This window comes from Diceros bicornis, chromosome 13, assembly GCF_020826845.1.
Source record: "Diceros bicornis minor isolate mBicDic1 chromosome 13, mDicBic1.mat.cur, whole genome shotgun sequence".
NCBI lineage: Eukaryota > Metazoa > Chordata > Mammalia > Perissodactyla > Rhinocerotidae > Diceros > Diceros bicornis.
The window spans coordinates 8511824-8531633 of record NC_080752.1 but is presented as its reverse complement, the minus strand read 5'-3'; the positions used below and the strand labels follow the sequence as shown (position 1 = coordinate 8531633).

Here is a 19810-nt window from a genome sequence, read left to right as displayed (position 1 = left end):
TAAGATCACTTAGCCCTGTTGTGTGGGACTGAGTTGAGGATAAAATGAAAATAGGAAAACTAATGTAAAGGCTGCTGTTATTGTCCTTGTAAAAGGTAATGAAGCTTGAACAGGGATGATGAAGTGGGCAGAGAAGGGATGTGGTGATGGCACATAGTGGGGAGCAGATTAGACAGGGGAGGAAAACAGAGGACACTGAGCATTCCTCCCTGGGAAAACTGGGATAGCTATGGAACCATTTCCATAGAGTTAGAGAAAAGAGAAAGATGAGTTTTCAGGAAAAATTGGTGAGAGTGCTTCTGGGTACCTTAAATGTGAGACGTTAGAGGAAGGAAGAGGTGAGATGACTAGTAAGCAGATGTGGATTTATCTGTGCATCCATTTCCTCTAGGTATTCAACGATTATTAAACTTTGAGTATCTATGTACTGAAAGGTGTATGTCACTAGAGGCACAAAATAATCTAAAAGAGTTCGCTGTCTAGTTGAGAGACAGATATAAAAAATAACGGTACTCCTCTGCCTGGAGAGGGTCCTCAGAGTCTTTACAGATAAGATCATGTTTGAACTGCGTTTTGAATAGCAAAGAAAAGAGAACTGCCATTTGTTGACATCTTACTGTGTTCCAAGACATTAACTAGGCCTTTTACGTTTTTTTTTTTATGTTTTATTTATTTATTTTTGTGTGTGAGGAAGACCAGCCCTGAGCTAACATCCATGCCAATCCTCCTCTTTTTTGCTGACTGGCCCTGGGCTGACATCCGTGCCTGTCTTCCTCCACTGTATATGAGACGCTGCCACAGAATGGCTTGACAAGTGGTGTGTCGGTGCGCGCCCGGGATCTGAACCCAGGCCACCAGCAGCGGAGCACGCGCACTTAACCACTACGCCACTGGGCTGGCCCCCTTACATATTTTTTTCATAACATTTACTCCTCTAAGCGTAGGATATAGAAAATTGTGAAATATGCAATTACATAGCTAATAAAGTGATGGAGTCAGGACTCTCAAACCAGGTTTGTCTGACTTAAACGACTCTTTCCACTGCCGCAGAATGCCTCCCATCTTGAAGGATAACAAGGAGAGAGAAAGTTGAGAATTCAGATTTTAGAGTCAGACTTCATGCCACTCTCTAGGGCTGTGATTTTTGAGCAAGTTATTTAATTTTGCTAAACTTGTTTCCTTAAAAATAAATTGGAGCTAATTATAATATCTGTCATATAATTGTGGTAAAAGAATGAAATTAAAGGTTTAAACGTACTTGGAATATATTACTGGCAAATCCTAAGTAGTCAGTAAATGGTAGTTTTAAAAAACAGTAGGAATTTGTTAGAGAGCAAGTAGGTGGGCATTCCAGGCAGAATGAACTATGTCACCCCAAAAATCTGGAGGCAGAACATGCCATGTTTGAGGAAAGACAAGTGGTTAAATACAGCTAGTAGTTGGGAAGTAAGACTAAAGCCAAATCGTGGAGGTCTTTATAAAAGCTCAAGAGAGAGGTTAGGGGTAGAGATACAGTTTTACATACTATTTACATGATTTTAACGATTAAACAGTTACGGATAACTAGTTTTTCTAATGAAGTTCACCTAGGAACAGATTCCAGCAGAAGAGGAGTACTGAGACTAGAATCTTGGAGAATGCCTACATCCACTGAAAAGACGGGAAAGAATTCAGGAGGTAAAGAGAGTGAGGCATCAGGGATCAAGAAGAGAAAGAGGGACAGGTTCACAAAAGATGGGTAATGAGCAGTCTCTCATTCTGCAAAAACAGATATTTAAGAGCTGGCCTTGGAATGTAAGATGAGGATAAGATTTTTGGTTATTTACTGAAAGAACTGTTTTATTAAAATGGGGATAGATAGAGGCTGAGTATTGCAGGGAATTAAATACTGAGTAATAATGAGCACTGAAAGACAGCAGATACTGACTTATCTGAAAAGTTTGGCAATAAAAGGATGGTAGTATAAAAGGAAAATAAATCTATTTAGTTTTCCTCCTCTAGCTTCAATAAGATGGCTTAGCATGTTTATAGATAAAACAGAAGAACTTAATTAGAAGGAGATTAAAGATACAAGGCAGAAATAATTGGTAAATTCGCAAAGGAAAGAGAATGAACAGATGTAGAATGGTAGAAAGAGAGGAGGAAGCTATTGAAGGAACTTGAGGTGCAAAGGAGGGAATTGGGGTAAGTTTGGATCCAATGACTTGCAACTTACTCCAGTAGGAGAAGGCAAGATCACCTGAGGTGGAGAGTATTGGGGTTGATTTGGAGTTTGAAGGAAAGGAAACGACATCTTAAAAAGAAAACTGGTTGATCTTGGTTCACTTTAATGGATTTCTACATATATAATTCCTCTAATAAAAAGGGGATGTGGGGCATAATGGTTTACTCCATGAGCAACCAAGCTGTATACCATAGAGTTTGAGTTAACTGAAAATTAAAATTAAGTTGGAATAAAGTTGGGCAGAGATGTAGGTATCCTGTTGCATGTAACACTGTCTGTTAAACCTTTCATACTGTTCTGGCAGAAACCCAAGTGTTTCTCTGCCGAGGTGGCAGTGTTAAAAGAAAGGCAAGGCATCTGGTGACCCTCTTCAACTCTTGGGAAGCCACTGGGGAACTATCATCTTGGATAGTTAGCCTGACATAAGCAGCCATCTTTAGATTTTCATCAGTACAAGAAAAAAAGTAATCTCCATTCCATTCGGGTCATTGTATCTTGTATCTGCTTGTCTGTTCTTTTTGGAGGCATTGTGAAAGTACAGTTTCACATACTGGCTGAGTAACCTTGAACAAATTGCATGACTTTCTTAACCTTAGTGTCATTCTCTATAAAAAGTTGACATAATAATTATACCTGAATGGGTTAAGAATTAAGTAAAACAGTATGAAAAGCATCCAGTTCATGGTAAATACTCAGTTAATTCCCCTCCTGAAGCCTATAGTATCCTCTTTAATACCGAGAAAGAAATTATTTTCACTCTGACCCTTCCTTTGTCCTGAAAGTCTCATGGTTCTAATTGTTTCATTCTGGGAAAAGGGATGTTTTTCACTTACTTCAGCCTCACTCCATTGATGTACCTCATCTTCCATACTCTCCTGAAACGGTGTGGTTGACTCAAAAAAAATTGGAGTATTCCAGCTACACTGTGCTGCTATTGCAGTTGGGCCAGGGCCAGAATGACAGAATGGGCCTAGACCCCACAAAGCTGAGCAAAAGAAGGGCCTCTGGACTAAATCGGGATTGTCCAGCCATCTGCATTGCCCACCCTGGCCTGGAACTAGCCTCCTGCCATTGAAGTTCCTGCCATCGAAGGAAAACAGCATTTTTCTGATGTGCTTTTTTTTTTTTTTTTAAAGAGTATCAGGTGTACATCTGAGGTTAACAAACACACTGTAAAAGAAAACATTTTGGGGTCAAATAAGTTTAGAAAATGCTGTATATTATATCTGCCTCCCAGAATCACATGTACAGTTAAATGCTTTGAGAAATAGCACAGTAAAGAAATCTGTTGAACTTTATTCACCCCAGCATCTCCCAGCTTATTGAACTAGAGCTCTCTTTTTGAGAAATACCGATTAGTATCCTATAGCCCTTCTGGTTCCTATCTGCCTTTTTCCGTCAAGTGCCTAACCTCAGAAAGAGGTTGCATACCTCCCAAACATGCTGAGACAGGCAAGCTCTGGGAACTCATGTTCCCACATAACCATTTCACTCTTTGCTTTATGATCTTACAAGCTGAGCTTCTGTCTTCATGTTGTTCTGACTGATTTCTTCTTTCTTCCCATGTAGCCCAGTGCGTGGAAAGCTAGCAGAATGGAACACAAATCAGGATCCCTTTCCTCTAGCCGGGAGTCTGCTTTTACCAGTCCAATCTCTGTAACCAAACCAGTAGTACTGGCTGGTGGCGCAGTTTTAAGCTCTCCCAAAGAGGTGAGTGAGGATAAAGCTGGGAAGCCTTTTCTAAAGTTGCCATTTCCCGTTTACTTACACTAAGACACACCGTGTGACTTGTACAGCTCCAACTCCATTTCCTTTGTAGCTGTGCTTAGCTCAGACTCATTTCTTTACTGGCGATTCCTGTTAGCATCCAAAGATGGGCAGTAGCCAGGTCGGGTAGTTGCTCTGTGGTAGACCAAGGTTGCTCTGTGTTGGACTGGCAGTATGCTAGTGTCTGTATAAGCCATCCAGTCTTAACTGTAAAAACCCCGCAAAGCTGAAGTCTCTTTAAATGAAAAGGATAGTTTATTTTTGGTAAAAGACAGAATGGTGAATAGGCTCCCAGATTTTGGAAATCAGTACCATGTGAAAGTAACCCAGAGAATCCCAGTTCTTGCTCTTTGCTGTCAGGAGCAACCTATTTGTGGTATCTGCCTAGAGTCCCTCCAGCACCACTCCTCCAATTGAGATCAGCAGCTCTCGCCTGACCAAGTTGACCCGCCGAACTACCGACAGGAAGAGCGAGTTCCTGAAGACTCTGAAGGATGACCGGATTGGAGACTTCTCAGAGAACAGAGACTGTGACAAGCTGGAGGAGGTAAGCACATAGGGTTTTTCTGGGGCAACTTAGGTGTTTTCCTGTGTTATATATGTGCTTTTTTTCTTCTTGAGGGCGAAAGATATGGCTAGTTTTTTAAATGTGCAGAGATTTGTCTGTAGTAGTAAGAGCCTGTGGTAAAGTGAGTTTAATCCTTTGTTCAGCAGATTTCAAGTTAGGGCTTATTTTGGTGATAGTGGCCTTGGGACTCAGGGTTCTTAAACAGGGCAGCACTGCCAGTAAGTCTTGAATTGGTCACTGCTGTCGAAGTTGACAAATTACAGAAGCTTTTGTCAGTTAGTAGTATATTTAGTTGCAGTATAAGAAAATCTGACAAACAGAACTATCAAACAAGAATTTTTTGTATCCTGCACCAGGAAGGTTAGAGGTCACACAGTCCAAGAGGTCATGGCAGCTCATTGGTATTATCAGGGAACTTGTAACTTTTGGTCACCTTGGACTAGGATAGTTATGCACCTCTAGGCTTCCAGTCCACATTCTAGGTGGGGAAAGGACCGAGAGCCAAAAATGTGAAAAGGGATGTCTGCCCCTTATTAAAATGCTTTCTTAAAAGCCCCATCATGCAGTTTCCACATATACTTCATTGGCCAGCTGTCAGATGGCCACTCCTAGCTGCAAGGGAGATTAGGAAAGTGAACTTTTTAAAGCTGAGTGCATTAGTTCCTTAGTCCAAATCAGTACGGAAGAAAAGAGAATTGATATTGCACAGGCATCTAGTAGCTTCTGCCACAGTTGACATGATCTGAAGTTAAGATGGTAGCCAGTTGGTATCCTTTGGAAATCTTAACAAGGTGAACAAGTCCTCATTTTTAAATGGGGGAAAACGTATGGGCTGAGGTTTTCTTCTGGAAAGCACTGTCCTGGGTTAGGACTCCTTAGTCTTGTAGATTGCTTATCTTGCCCCAAAAGATCATTAAAGCAAGTGTGTCCTTCTTTTCCTTACTTCAGTTGGAGGACAACAGCACACCTGAACCAAAGGAAAATGGAGAGGAAGGCTGTCATCAGAATGGTCTTGCTCTCCCTATAGAGGAGGAAGGGGAAGTCCTCTCACACTCTCTGGAAGCAGAACACAGGTGAGTGAGGATTGGATTACAGGGCTTGGTGTGTGTGGCCTGCAAGGAGCTTAAACATACTTACGAAGACATCTCAGATTGAGTCCGGCATACAGAGAAAAGTGCACACAAGCACCATAACTTATTCTCTGTGTGCCCCAGGTTGGCCTGTTGCCCACTGGGCATTCCTTTATCAACTCAGCCAGCTTTTTCACACTCTTCTCTCCAAGGCTTTTGTGTAGTTTAGTTTCAGCCTCAGTTTATGGCTCCAGTTGGAGAGGGGAGAGGGGAACCTGTTTCCTGAGACTGTTGTTCTGGCCCAAGTAAGCAGTTACCATAAGACTCCCTTTGAGGAGCCTTGGGAGGCATGAGACCCCCGTGTGTGGAGCTTGTTCCTTAAATGAGAGCCTTGAACACAGAGCAGCCAGCTGTCTGGGCAACAGGATGGCAGATGGGGCCTGCCCAGTATGGCAGTACTTTTCTGAAAGGAGGCTCTCGTCCAGAGGAGCTGTAGGAGTCAGCAAGATCACAAGATTATGAAGGAGTCCACAATGCCATGAAATTGAAAGAGAACTTAGGCACTTGTGGAGTGTGCTAATTTGCTCACAAGAAACGAAAGTGAGATTTCTTCCTCTGTTTTGTCTCTGGGACAGAGAGGGCTTTGCAGTTCAGCTCTTCTGTCTATGCTGTCTTATTTTCTGCTGCTTCTAGTGTCTCTTCTCTCAAGCTCTTATGCTCTCAACTGTGGAGATCCCCCATTTAATTACAAGCACCTAAGTAGCCATAATTAAAGCTTATTCCAGTGAGGAGAAAAGAAAAACCAAGTTTCTTTTCTAACATCCATGTGGGTACCGTTCCTCTGGGCAGGAAAGGTTTCTATGGAAAGTTGTGGGCTTCCCACTTACATTTCAAGGTGTCATATTTTCTTTGCCTGACCTGCCTCCACCAGGTTATTGAAAGCAATGGGATGGCAGGAGTATCCTGAAAATGATGAGAATTGCCTCCCCCTCACAGAGGATGAGCTCAGAGAGTTCCACATGAAGACAGAGCAGGTATGTCATAAACTTTTCCGGGAGACAGTTAAGAACTAGGAGAGAGATGAGTCAAGACAGTCGTGGCCCTTTGGGAGCCCCAGTTTAGTATGAGAGAAGGACATTGAAAAAGAAAATATAAAGTAAGTTGCCATAGGAGGAATATGGAGGAGGATCTCATTCTGCCAGGGCAATAGGGATCTTCAGTGGTGGATACAAAAATCACGTCAGTTGTTAGCAGATTTCAGAAAGTAGTATGTTCTTTCCTCCCGGAAGCTCTAACCTCTTATCAGAATCACAAGGCTGTGTTCCAGAGTTAGGAGCTGAGCCCTTGGTCTCTAGGGAAGCAGGCTCACCCTCCTCTGTCTCCAGCCCTCTGGTTTTCCTCTGGTACTTGGGCCAGAGCCAAGAAGTCAGATGGCCTATTTGAATTTATTTAACAAATGCTTGGATTCTTTCTCTAAGTAAAACACTGCCAGATGCTAGGGTTTACAGCAATGAACAAGACAAGTGGGTCTCTACATACCTCATGGAGCTTATCTTCTGTTAATATGTATTTAAAGCATAAATTACAATTGTGTTAAGTCCTATAAAGAGAAAGTACAGGCTGACATACAGACCGCTACTCAGAACTCTTCCCCTGGGGCCGGCCTGGTGGCACAAGCAGTTGAGTGCACGCGCTCCGCTGCGTTGGCCCAGGGTTCGCCGGTTTGGATCCCGGGTGCGCACCGACGCACTGCTCGTCAAGCCATGCTGTGGTGGCATCCCATATAAAGGGAGGAAGATGGGCACGGATGTTAGCCCAGGGCCAGTCTTCCTCAGCAAAAAAAGAAAAAAAAAAGAGGAGGATTGGCAGATGTTAGCACAGGGCTGATCTCACAAAAAAAAACTCTTCCCCTGATCATTGACATCACCTGAGAATTTGTAGAACTAGGGAATCTCAAACCCGACCCCAGAACACTGAATCAGAATCTGCATTTTTAAGATCCTAAGATGATCCATTTGCACATTAAAGTTTGAAAAGCACTGCTATAAGAAATCTTCGAGGGGCCGGCCCCGTGGCTTAGCGGTTGAGTGTGCGCGCTCCGCTGATGGCGGCCCGGGTTTGGATCCCGGGTGCGCACCGATGCACCGCTTGTCTGGCCATGCTGAGGCCGTGTCCCACATACAGCGACTAGAAGGATGTGCAGCTATGACATACAACTATCTACTGGGGCTTTGGGAGGGGGGAATAAATAAATAATTTAAAGAAATCTTCGATCTCTTAGAAGGGCACCCCCTCTACATTCTAGAATCAAATTGAGGCCTGGCCTTGCCCAGGTCCCATGGGCCAGTGTAGTTATTGATAGTTTCTTTTTTCTTTCTTTCCCTTGCTAACCACAGCTGAGAAGAAATGGCTTTGGGAAGAATGGCTTCTTACAGAGCCGTGGTTCCAGCCTGTTCTCCCCTTGGAGAAGCACTTGTAAAGCAGAGTTTGAGGACTCAGACACGGAAACCAGTAGCAGTGAAACATCAGATGACGATGCTTGGAAGTAGGCATATAAATGCTTACAGTTAAATCTGACCCAGTAAACTCAGCTTGTGTGTTTAGGAAGTATACAGAAGAATTCGTTCTTTTCCTTTTCTTATGTTGTTATTGAATACTTCATGCACAAGGGAAGTAATCATATCCCAAAGAGAGAGCGATTGGCTTGTTTAGCTTTTGTTGTTGTTGTTCTTCCCTGTTATCTGCTTAATAGAGAGAAGTTTGTGTGGTGGGAAAGATTTTTAAAATAAACACACACACATACACACACACACAGTATATAAGGGGCGATGCACAGGTAGGAACTGGCCGTGCAGAGTGGAGGAGACACGGGTCTGCAGCAACAGCTCCTACTACCAGCCCTTGGGGCACTCACCCCTGTGCTCAAGCAATCATTGTCAATGACAAAGTGACTATTGAAGTTATAATTGTATTAAATTAATGCTAATAATTTGGATATTTTATTTTCTTTTTGGCTGCTCGGGTAACGTTAGCCCTTAACCAAGCATATGTGGTTTTCTTTTTTTTTTCCTTTTTGGGTACAGCTGTAAAATATTTGGATATAGGAAATGTTGTGTTATTCTTGCAGCCTTGATATTCAGGGTGGATTGTAAAATATAAATTTTTGTGAGATTTCAAAGATTAAGATTATTTTGATAACATTATTTACAGATTTAAAAGATGTGGTTATCACAAGTCTGTTGAGGGGAAACTACTGCATAAAATAACTAACTTGGAATAAATATTTTGCATCAGTTTGGATTGTCTTGTGTAAGAATATATTTTCTTTAAAATTAGATGAGTGAATTCTTTTTTTAGGGGAAATGCTTTTAGAAGTCTGAGGGAAATCTGAATTCAGACACACTTGTTTATCCTTATAGCAGATACTTTTTCGATGCAGAAAAGCCTGTGCAATAAATTACCAGTAATAAAACCAGAAACCCAAGTTTCCTTCCCGCAACTGTTTTTCGCTGCCGGTGTGTTTACCAATGTGCATATTTTAAGGAAGGTCTGTGCCTCAGTTTTCCTGCTAAGTAAGAACTTAGGGGGGTAGGGTTGGAGCCAGTGCTGGCTGGGTGACCAGTGGAGGAGACAGGGTTCTTCATTCAGCAAATACTTCCCAAGCTCTTGTGTGTCTCAGGCATTGTGCAAGACTCTGGGGATACAAGGAGTGCCCAGCCCTGTAGGGAAGAGAATAAACACATTAAAAATGAAACCTTAGGCCAAGATCTGATGGACAAGTAGAAGTTAAATGAAACAAGAGGTATTTACTGACACTAGCACTCTGTCCATCGCTACGAGACGTAGTCTCTAATGGATGTAGAGTTCCAAGATCATACTCTAATGGGAGACAAGCCAGAGGAGTTGAACAAGCCTGATTGCATCTTAGAAAGATAACTGACTTGTAGTGTGGGTTCCAGAGGGATAGAGGCTAGAGGCAGAGGAACCAGTATGACATTTGCTAGATTAGATTCTAAAGGCTAGGAAGGCAGAGACCCTATCTGCCACACTGTGTTATAGTCTCTCCTGCTCGTGGTACAAGCAGTCCATGTGCAAACTGTGGAAATGGCGGTTGAGATAGACCAGTAAGAACCATAACTCATATTTCATTCAATATATTTTAAGACATCATTTTATGTACTAAGAAGAAAAAATTGGGGGCTGGCCTGTTGGCGTAGTAGTTAAGTTCTCGTGCTCTGCTTCGGCAGCATGGGGTTCGCAGGTTTGGCTCCCGGGCACAGACTTACACACTGCTCATGGAGCCATAGTGTGGCAGGAGTCCCACATATAAAGTAGAGGAAGATGGGCACGGATGTTAGCCCAAGGCCAATCTTCCTCAGCAAAAAGAGGAGGATTGGCAACAGATGTTAGCTCAGGGCTAATCTTCCTCACCAAGAAAAAAAGAAAACTTTCCTGTTAAATTATGACACTCCATTAATTGTGAATCCTGATTTCAGTGTTGTTAAGAAATGTGCATTTTAGAATCAATGAAATACTATAAAATAAACCAAATTGCAAAAGTATTAAACTGGAAATGAAAAGTAGGTTGAGATAGAGATATGGCACCTGTTTGGCCTTGGGCTTTGCCACTTACTAGCTTTCTCTGAACAAATTTCTCAAATGTACCCTTTTTCTCACTTGGAATTAAGCCAGACTGAGAGCACATACTTGGAAACACGTTATAACCTGCTGCTAGTGGTACTTTGGCCTTACATACCAGTGGGAGGGGAAGGGTGGTCGATATTGGAAGTCCCTGGCTTGTTTAGAAACATGAGCCTAGCTCAGAGCTCCTGCCTCTGGTGGGTGCATATCTTTAGGGAGGTGGTGGGGAGATTTGGCCAGCAGGAAAGGGCCTGCCTCGCCCCTGGCCAGTCTCAAGTGAAGGGGTGCCTTTCTGTATTTGATTCCCTCTTCTGATGGATTCATTATGTTCTCCCAGAACTTTCATTCCTTGGGCTGTGCTTATTATCCTTCCTCTACAGCCGAAAAAACAGGAATCAGGGAACAGGAGTTAAAGAGAGACCACTAACCTCAGTGTGACTTTGTTATGCAAAAGCTGTGGTTGCTTCCAGAGAGGCGCAGTGCAAGGAAGAGCTTTTCAGTCTAGGGAAAAGACATGGTTTCCAGGCAGAATGCTGAAAAGGGAAGACGGCCTCCCCTGCCAGGTGTTCCCTGGAATGGAGAAGGACACTAACTCGGGTTACATCTACTTGGGCAAAACAAGAATGAACATAATACTTACCTGCCAGAGGCTATTTAATGACCAGTGATGGAGTACGTGATACGGGCCCAGCTAGTCTAGGAGGCAGCTGTTTGATCCCCTTTGTTTTATTAACAAATAGGCAGAGAAACCCAGGTGTGGTAGAGACTTGCCCATGCTCGTGCAATGAGGTGGAACAGACTTTGTGACATTTTTTCAAGCCAAGGGCCCCTCCCAAAGGTGACCAAGTCTTCCCCACCCATTCTTCAGACCTGCCCAGACCTGTAGTTGCTGCCCAGGGAGCTAAGTCTCCTCCCCAAACATAAACTCGATCTTGTAGACCCAATAAACCTGGCCTTTCCTCTCTGCCTCTGGCTTTCTGTCTGTTTCATCCTCCTCTCCCTTTCCCCTGCCCTCTCTCCTGTCTTCTGCAGGTCTTGGCTGTGTCAGGGAAGGGGTCCCATCCCATGGCCTCTCACATTGGGGAGCCAGGGCTCCTGCCCTGTGGGTCCTGTGACATGGTTTTCCGCTCCTGGGCCCTGTTGGCCACCCACACTCAGCGCTTCTGCATTGGCCGTTTGACCCGGGAGGTGACACCTGGAGCACAGCCCTCAATAGCTACTGAACCACGGCCCCCCGCGGTAAGGGGCCTCCTCCATGGCCATGGGTGTGTATTCAAGCGACCCTGACCCTCAGGATTCCTCACCCCACACCTTGTCCCCAGGTTGTGCCACAAGAACACCAGGGCCTCCCAGACCAGGAGGCCAGCAAGCCGGCTCTCAAGAGGCTAACAGAGGAGGTACACCGGCTTTCCCCAGAGGCTCGAAACTGAGCATGCTCTCCAAGTCTACAGATCACGCAAGGGTCAGATTACCCCAACACCTCTAGAGATGGCGGGTTACCGTTACCTCCAGGTGCTGCGGCTGCGGCTGTACCTGCAGGAAATGCGACCCAAGATAACAGAGGTCCCCAGGGGGTCAGAGGGGCCCTGGAGGCGTTCAGAGGCGCCGACTCAGGGCCCCACCTCCGAGGCTGCTGGGAGCCCAGGCGAGCGGCTGCGGGCGCTGCACGGGACTCACGCCAGGCGCGTGGCTGAGACGGAGGCACAGAGCCGGGCTCTGGCGCGACGCGACGAGGGTAAGGGGAAAGGTGGGGACTACGGGCCCGCCCCGGCCCTCGCCCCTTGGCATGAGGTTGCTCAGACCGGTTCTCACTTGGCCCCTTACCCCCGCAGAACTGAGCCGGCGCCTCCAAGGTTTGGCCCGGACCCGGGGCGGGATGTCACGCCTGTCTGGCCTGGAGCGGGAGCTTCGAGACCTCCGGACAGAGGCCGGGCGAACGCGGGGAGCTCTAGAGGAGTTAGGGGCGCACGTTCAGCAGCTACTACCCGAGCCCGGGTGGGTGAGCCCGCGGGCGGGATCCCGGAGCGCCACGGAATAGGCGTGGGGACGGCACGAGGGGCGGGTTCGGCGAGGGGCGGGACGCACGAGGTGTCGGTCAGGACCTGCTGGAGGGTCGCTCCCCTGAGGTCGGGAAGGGGCGGGGCTGCTGGAGGCCAGGTCTGCATCAGTGACTTCTACGCCCGGGTCGCTCCCGACCCCAGGACCGGGCTGAACTCCTTGCGAGAGGCAGAATTCTGTTGTCCGGTGCTACAGGCCAACCCAGGGACTCTGGCTGCCGAGATCGGGTGAGGTCTGGGGCCCGGGGACGGGCATGAGGGCGAAGCGCTGATCAGTTCTAGAAAGACACTGCTGCCTTCTTGTCCCCTACTCCCTAGGGCCCTGCGTGAGGCCTACATTCGAGGCGGGGGCCGGGACCCCGGCGTTCTGGGCCAGATATGGCAGTTGCAAGTGGAGGCGTCAGCTCTGGAGCTTCAGCGGTCGCGGGCCCGCAGGGGTAAACAAGAGGGCCCAACAAGAAAGGCCTCTCGGAAGCGGTGGTCTTGGACCTGGGAGGAGAAAAGGGCAGGGAGGGAGGGCATCTTTGGCAGGGGACCACCTAAGCAAAAGCCCCCAGGTAGAAAACCTGGGTGGTCTTTGTGGCTGTGGCTAGAATGTTAGATGACAAGTCCAGCCTTGTCCAGAGTCCTAAGGCTGGAGACCTGCTCAGAGCCGGACCAGCTGGTCACCAGAGGTCAGAGGTGACAGGTAAGTCTTGTTCATCGCAGGAAGACGGGCAGGTGCCCCATCCGGCGAGCTTCTAGTAGTGGAGGCCGAAAACCGGCGCCTAGAGGCAGAAATCCTGGCTTTGCAGATGCAGAGGGGCGCAGGCCCAGCGCCCTGGGGTCAGTGAGCACCCCACTCCCACCCCGTGTAGCCCTCCCCAGCAGGCCGGGCTCAGAGGAAGGGGTTAGAGGGACTGTGCGTGGAGAATAAGACGTGTGTTTGTGCCTCGTCCCTCTGTCCACGCGCAGCTCCAGGTGTCCGTGTGTGTGTGTGTGTTAGGCTCTCCGGGGAGGGGTATCTCAGCCCAGCTACTGGCTGCATCCTGCTCATGGGTGCCCTACTCTTCCTCTGCACTTAGGGCCCCGGGAGCCGAGACGTGTGGCCAATCCCAGCCCATGCCTGAGGAGGAGGGAAGATCCCCCACGCCTCCTGCCACCGGTGGCTCCCCCTCTGCCACGGCTTCCACTCTCCACAGGCGGCCTATTTTTGGGTCGCGCCGAGAAGTCTGTGAGGACCCAGGGGTGGGGGCAGGGGCAGCTCTGTCTGCAGTTGGGGGAGCATAAGCACCTAGGAGGCTGTCTGGAGTTTTCAACCCCTCCCCCTCTGCCCAGCCACAGCTTTCTGGAACCACGACCAGGAACCTGGGCCTGGATCCACACTTCCTCCTGCCCAGATCTGACCTTCTGGGCCCTGCACCCTATGACCCAGGGTGAGGCCTGCTTCATCCTTTGACATCCTCTGTGACTTGGTCACTACCACTGGTTAAGGAGGCCCACCAGGGCCAGCTAGGGTTGGGGAACTGGCTGGGGGTTGGGGAGATGAGGAATTGGGCTGTGTGTGTAGGTGTCCACTGAGATCTGTGTTCCCCAGAGCTGGCCTGGTCATTTTCTATGACTTTCTGCGGGGCCTTGAAGCTTCTTGGATTTGGGTGCAACTAATGACTGGTTTGGCCCGAGATGGACAGAATACAGGAGGGACCACAGCATTGCCCCCAGCCCTTTGCTTGCCCCCGCCTCCAGCTCCTGGGCCCATGGGCAACTGTGCCATCCTTGCCAGCAGGCAGCCTGTACCCAGGTCAGTAGATGGGGATTATAACTTTGGGGCTCTTTGCCACAATTGAGGCTTGTCCTTCATTCTTCTAAGTTTTCTATGTATATACATAGCCGCTGGCTCTGAGGGCCAAATCCTAGGAAGAGAGTACAGCCAGTTCTGGCTTCTGACACATTTTTGGTTGTTTTAGACTACCACCCTCACCATCAGTATCCTTGGTCTGTGAGCTACATGCCTCACAGGGGCTGGCATGGGCTAAGGCACCGCAGCCAAAGGCCTGGGCCTCACTGGTGCTATTTGACCGGGATCAGAGGGTGCTAAGTGGCCACTGGCGTCTCCCACTTCGAGCCCTTCCTCTGGACTCCAGCCTTAGCCTTGGGCAGCTAAATGGTATTCCCCAGGTGAGTGTGGAGGACGGGGACTGGCTCTACTCCTCCAGGGTCCAGATGCAGTACCATTTCACCTCTCCCCAGGTAGGTCAGGCTGAGCTCTTTCTGCGGCTGGTGAATGCAAGAGATGCAGGTGTCCAGACACTGGCAGAGATCAATCCAGCAAGTGCCCACAAGTACCAGTACCCACCTCCGGTGAGGGCCCAACTAGAACTAGGGACATCACAGTGTGGTTAATAGCCAGCCTTTGCTGACCCCTGTGTCAAGTCACTACCAAATGCTCCCTGTGGATTAACTCCTGTGACCCTCACACATCCTGTTAGCTAGGTACTACGTAAACAGATAAGGAAATGAGCACACGAGGCTAACTTGGTTCACAATTAGTAGTCAAGACTCTAAGGTAGTCTGATTCCCGAACCTGTGCTGTTTGTTAACCTCTACATAAACCCTTTGCTAAAGATCTGCCTTCTCCCTGTGCCACAGGTGTCCAGCTCATCTTCACTGGAAGCCAACTCCCTTGCCCCAAGAGCTGGCTTTGTTGACCCCCCTCCTCCTGCAGAAGAGCCCCTCAGTAGCAGAGTCAAGGAGAGAGATGAGGGTTTGGGCCCTCATGGCTTTGACCCACCCCCACTGGCTTTCTGAGTCCTGGAGAATGTGGGTATGAGTAGCTTAACATGCACAGGACTAGGGCCTAGATTGAGTTCTCTTCCCAAACCTGCCCCTTTACTACTCCATGTTCTGACAGAGGGTCCAGAGGCAAATAGCAGATATGAGCACAAACTACGAGCTCCAACCGCAGCTTTACCACCTTCCACAAGTGCTTGGCCTTTCCTTGTTTTTCTTTTGTAAACAGATTGATGTGAGGATTAAATGTCAGGTATTTGTAATACTGCCTGGTATATAGGAAGTTCTTTGAACGATTACTAGGGGCAACTCTAATTCCAGCTAAAGGAACTTGATAAACTCATTCCCACCTGTTTTTTTGCTGAAGCCAATCTTATTTGCCACATTTCTTCATTCAAATCCAAGCTTTCTCAGGAAGCCTCCAGGCTTCTCAAGGACATCCTCCAAGAAGCCTTATGTATGTACAGATTCAAAGACAGGGCCCCAACCCAATAATGTTCCTCCCAAGTCAGCTGGGGGTGGGGGTGGGGGCAAGGGGGAAGGTGTTCATGTGAACTCTAGCTGAAATTTGATATTACGCCTGGCCCCAAACCCTAGTGTCAACCCATGGTCAAAGGCCTGGGAGTCAAGTATGTCATGACTGTGTTGGCCTGACAAAAAGAAAGCCTCAGGACTTGGAACATGTAACACAAGGGCATCTTCAGGAAGGAAGTTCATAGCCAAGATTCTGCAGCCACGTTACTGTAACCAGCCCAGAAAAACTCCAACCATTTTCTCTTGTATTTATTCAGAGAAACAAATATAAACTGTGAAAAATGGGGTTGACTTGGGGGTCAGCAGAGCTCCCTCTGCCTCTGGCATTGGATGTTCAAACAGCAGGGTCTAATCTACTGTCTGTCCAGTGCAGCAAAGCAGCCCTGTGGGTGTCAGAATTATTAAATCTCTTTAGGTAACATAGGGCAGGCACCATTTAGAATCCAGATCCAAGGGGACGGCCTGGTGGCGCAAGCGGTTAAACGTGCGCGCGTTCTGCTGTGGCAGCCAGGGGTTTGCAGGTTCGGATCCCGGGCGCGCAACAACGCACCGCTCGTCAAGCCCTACTGTGGCAGCGTCCCATATAAAGTGGAGGAAGATGGGCATGGATGTTAGTGCAGGGCCAGTCTTCCTCAGCAAAGAGAGGAGGATTGGCAGATGTTAGCTCAGGGCTGATCTTCCTCACCAAAAAAATAAAAATAAAAATAGAATTCAGATCCAAACAGTGCCTGCTGCATAGCAGGTTCTTTTTTTTTTTTTTTAAGATTTTATTTATTTATTTTTTTCCCCTCAAAGCCCCAGTACATAGTTGTATGTCGCAGCTGCACATCCTTCTAGTTGCTGTATGTGGGACGCGGCCTCAGCATAGCCGGAGAAGTGGTGTGTCGGTGCGCGCCCGGGATCCGAACCCGGGCCGCCAGCAGCAGAGCGCGAGCACTTAACCGCTAAGCCACAGGGCCGGCCCTGGTGCATAGCAGGTTCTTAAACTAAGGGTCAGGTCAGAGGCAGCTCAATCAGGGTCTCACACTAGCCCTGAACCCTGGACATCATTGAGGGCCCAAAGGGATAGCTTTAGTGCCAGTGCCCTGAGCACCAGCACCTTTGGACTGGGCATCCAGAACTGCTGGGCAAGTTTCCGCCTTTCAACCCCATATCCCAAGCTGAGATATTCCAGACACCTCGGAATCCTGCTATAAGATCTTTACGGAATCCTGCTATAAGATCTTTAAACACAAGTCCAGACTAGGAGCCTTTTATTAGCATCTTTATTTGAGAAGTCAAAACTGGGGATGGGTAACAATTCCAAGCGTTGATATATTTCAACCTTTCTGTACAGAAAATAACAAATATAACTTAACCAGCCAGCCTCCCCACATATTCTTCCAATCACATCCAAAGTGTCCATCAGTCAGTCCTTTAGCCACTTTCAAACCAGAAAACTCAATTCTGTACAATTCGCAAACCAGTTCTCCTCAAGGATCACCACCCGCCCTGAAGCTTTCTTTAGCTCTTTTACCAGGACAGGATTATGGCCCAAGCTGGAAACTAAGTGGATAAAAGACGGGTACCACCCAAGGCCTGCCTGAGAGACTGTTACCAGCTCACAATCAAAGTCCATCAACAGTATCAGCACCAAAGAGCAAGATCTTCACCAAGTCTTATTTTTGTAGCCCCCATCCAGGGACAGCACCACTGCAGGTTTGCAAGACGGCTGGGTTCAATCAAGTATTTAAAATGGAAAAACTATAGCACCATTGGAAGACAATGTGCCCACAGCCAAACTTGACTTGATCACCTCCACATTAGACAGACAGGAATTTGGATTAGAACTTCCAACACAGAGGTCAACAGAGAAAGGGGAAAAAAAAGTACCTTTGGCCACTATATAAAACCCAGAGTGCTCCAAGGCACAGATTCAGCCAAAATTTAAGAAAAAAATCATCAAAGCCTCAACCTTTGCTTACAATCTTTATTGAAGTTATACAAAAAGAATCCCCAAAAGTGAAAAAATACATTATATACAAAAACACTTTCCCTCAGAAGGAAGGCTCTGCTCCCTCTCTTAACATGCAGTGCTTTCCACTGTAGCTCCGGCCTCCACTGTCCCCTCCACTGCTGCCTGGCTTTCAGCCTGATTCTCAGCCTGGAAGATAAACAGGGAGCCTGGGCATAAGTGACCCTAGTTTAAGCCATTCTATCTTTTACAACTGAGCAGGCCTCAGTCAGAGGAAGTAAACACAGAATCCCCAAACTCTGCTTCACTCTCTACACTAACAGGGCAATGACCACAAAGCGTAAGCCATTTCCTAAACTCTCTGTAACAGAGCTGACAGAGCCATTGTTCAGATGTTACAGGGAAAGGAGAAAGCAGAAGTGACCCCACGGTCTTGCCAATCGAGTGCCTCCTTATACGTGCATTAGCAGGGGGTCTGTGGTATGTGCATAGGCTCCATTAGTCCATAACCATAACTGTTTCCTGCACAATCATTGTTTTTATGAGGGTTGCACTCAAGCAATCCAAACAGGCTCAAGGTAGGGAACATGCACTTGGGAGGACTGGTTTCCCCAGGCCCTGAGAACAAGAGGAAATGAGGCAAAAGTCCAAGCCCTGCTTAACTGCCCACCTCCTCCTCCATGTTTTCCGAAACTTCATTTCCACTGGAGACAGCATCCCCACTGCCTCCATTCACTTCCGGCTCTTGTTTGGCTTTCTTTGCATCATCTTTCCGGGGGCTCTCTTCCTCTGGTTTCCTCTAAAGATATAATTGTGAAGGCTTCACAATATGCTTAATGTTTTTAAAAGGACAACTGCAAAACAATTCCTTAACAATTCCTCTCAGCCATCGTGCAAAGATCCTGAACACCAGGATTCGTAGTTCTAAGGGTCTCTCCCTAGCCACGTGATGCAGGTGCCAACCTGTACTCTGCAGAACAAACTGGTCTGCCCCAACATACCAATTCAGCCTCTTGAATGGAAGGGTGGGGTGGGGGTGAGAAGTAGATCTGAATAGTCCAACACAGGTTTGAATTCCTGCATTTGAGACAGGAAACAAAGCAGGAGTTCCCACTCCCCACAAGAGATAAAAAAACTACTGCAACCACAGGCAGAAGGCAGACTCACAGGAGTTTAAGTATCAGCATGTCTGCGGCTGAATGACTAAACTACTATCAAAGAAAACTGCCAGCTTCCTCCAGTGGGCTGATCTGACCAATCCTCCACAGCAGCTTTCCTGAGAGGAGAGTTCTGCGAGAAGAGGTATTCAAGTGAAACTATCTTCACTCACAAATCCTCACCTTTGCAAAATGAATGTCTTATTGCACCAAGTATTAGGACTGTTTATAGGAAAGGTATTCCTCATGTATCATTTGGAGAAAAAAAAATGCAGACTGGGAAGATAGAAAAGAACTGACTGCATGCAGATTTACCTTCTTTCTGACAAGATGGGAAATATCAGTCACACAATTTGATGAGGAAGCACCATCTGTCGGCTTTCTACTGGCAATCTGGCAAAAAGGAAGCTTTTGTTAGCAATGTGTATGAAACAAACACTGAAGCCTAATACTAAGTGAAGCAAAAATCACCTAAATACGCACCATGGAGACTGAAGAGCCTCCTCCACTTGGCATGAAACCTGAAGTAGAGCTCTCCACCTGTGAGAGATGACAAACCCAAGTGGGTCCCAGGATAGAACCCGCCAGGCGACCCGGAGTCCTACAACAGGTACCCACCATCCAAGCAGCTGATTAAGACCTCAAATACTAGTGACCTCCATATAGTAGCAACATTATCCACCCCCTCTACTTGCACCCCCCACCCCCCACCCAGGCATAGGCAGAGTGTAGATACGAAACTAAACCCTCCATACCATGTCATCATCAGCAGGGTACAAAGCTCCCTGACATTACAGCAGCCAAAAGCAGAGCCAGGAAATCTGGGGTTAAAAGCCTTCAATACCTCACTAATCTATACAGAGGAGTTCTCAGAGATGGAAATAACAGCTTACATTTGTTAGGCAAATATTATTTGTCTTGTACTGTCACAAGTATTTTAACATACAGGTAGTATTATCCCCATTTTACAGATGAGTCAGCTAAGGCCAAGAAATGTTAAATAACATACCCATTGTCACACACAGTAAGCAGCAGAGATAGAATGCAAACCCACACAGTCTGGCTCCAG

At 47.2% G+C, this 19810-nt stretch overlaps 3 protein-coding genes across 12 annotated transcripts in view; 2 read left to right on the top strand and 1 right to left on the bottom strand.

Moving 5' to 3' along the window:
* The window catches only part of GPBP1L1 (GC-rich promoter binding protein 1 like 1), a 67450-nt gene extending 58521 nt beyond the window's left edge, over positions 1–8929 (top strand). For 3 of the 4 annotated variants that reach the window (XM_058552273.1, XM_058552272.1, XM_058552274.1), the window contains 5 exons: positions 3794–3934; positions 4380–4538; positions 5508–5632; positions 6561–6663; positions 8026–8929. In XM_058552273.1, the coding sequence (XP_058408256.1) occupies positions 3794–3934; positions 4380–4538; positions 5508–5632; positions 6561–6663; positions 8026–8178 (681 nt within the window). In that variant the 3' untranslated portion in view covers positions 8179–8929. Of the gene's footprint in view, positions 1–3793; positions 3935–4379; positions 4539–5507; positions 5638–6560; positions 6664–8025 lie in introns of those variants that run through there. The other variant, XM_058552275.1, reaches the window with a different exon arrangement.
* Positions 8930–9231: 302 nt separating this feature from the next.
* CCDC17 (coiled-coil domain containing 17) lies at positions 9232–15604 on the top strand. 4 transcript variants are annotated; one of them, XM_058552246.1, is made up of 13 exons: positions 9232–11509; positions 11593–11667; positions 11783–12005; positions 12103–12265; positions 12472–12555; positions 12646–12764; positions 13036–13152; positions 13392–13540; positions 13645–13742; positions 13904–14107; positions 14274–14484; positions 14557–14667; positions 14956–15604. In XM_058552246.1, exons 1-13 carry the CDS (start codon positions 11336–11338, stop codon positions 15112–15114), a joined length of 1887 nt encoding a protein of 628 aa, XP_058408229.1. In that variant the 5' UTR covers positions 9232–11335; the 3' UTR covers positions 15115–15604. The 4 variants fall into 4 exon arrangements, with proteins under 4 accessions (XP_058408229.1, XP_058408231.1, XP_058408228.1 ...); XM_058552248.1 differs by lacking the exon at positions 14557–14667; XM_058552245.1 differs by having other exon boundaries at positions 14274–14667.
* Positions 15605–16878: 1274 nt separating this feature from the next.
* The window catches only part of NASP (nuclear autoantigenic sperm protein), a 33437-nt gene continuing 30505 nt past the window's right edge, over positions 16879–19810 (bottom strand). For 3 of the 4 annotated variants that reach the window (XM_058552242.1, XM_058552240.1, XM_058552243.1), the window contains 4 exons: positions 19225–19281; positions 19057–19134; positions 18255–18383; positions 16879–17773 (listed from right to left, as the gene is read on the bottom strand). In XM_058552242.1, coding sequence (XP_058408225.1) covers positions 17693–17773; positions 18255–18383; positions 19057–19134; positions 19225–19281 — 345 coding nt within the window. In that variant the 3' untranslated portion in view covers positions 16879–17692. The remainder of the gene's footprint in view (positions 17774–18254; positions 18384–19056; positions 19135–19224; positions 19282–19810) is intronic. The other variant, XM_058552241.1, reaches the window with a different exon arrangement.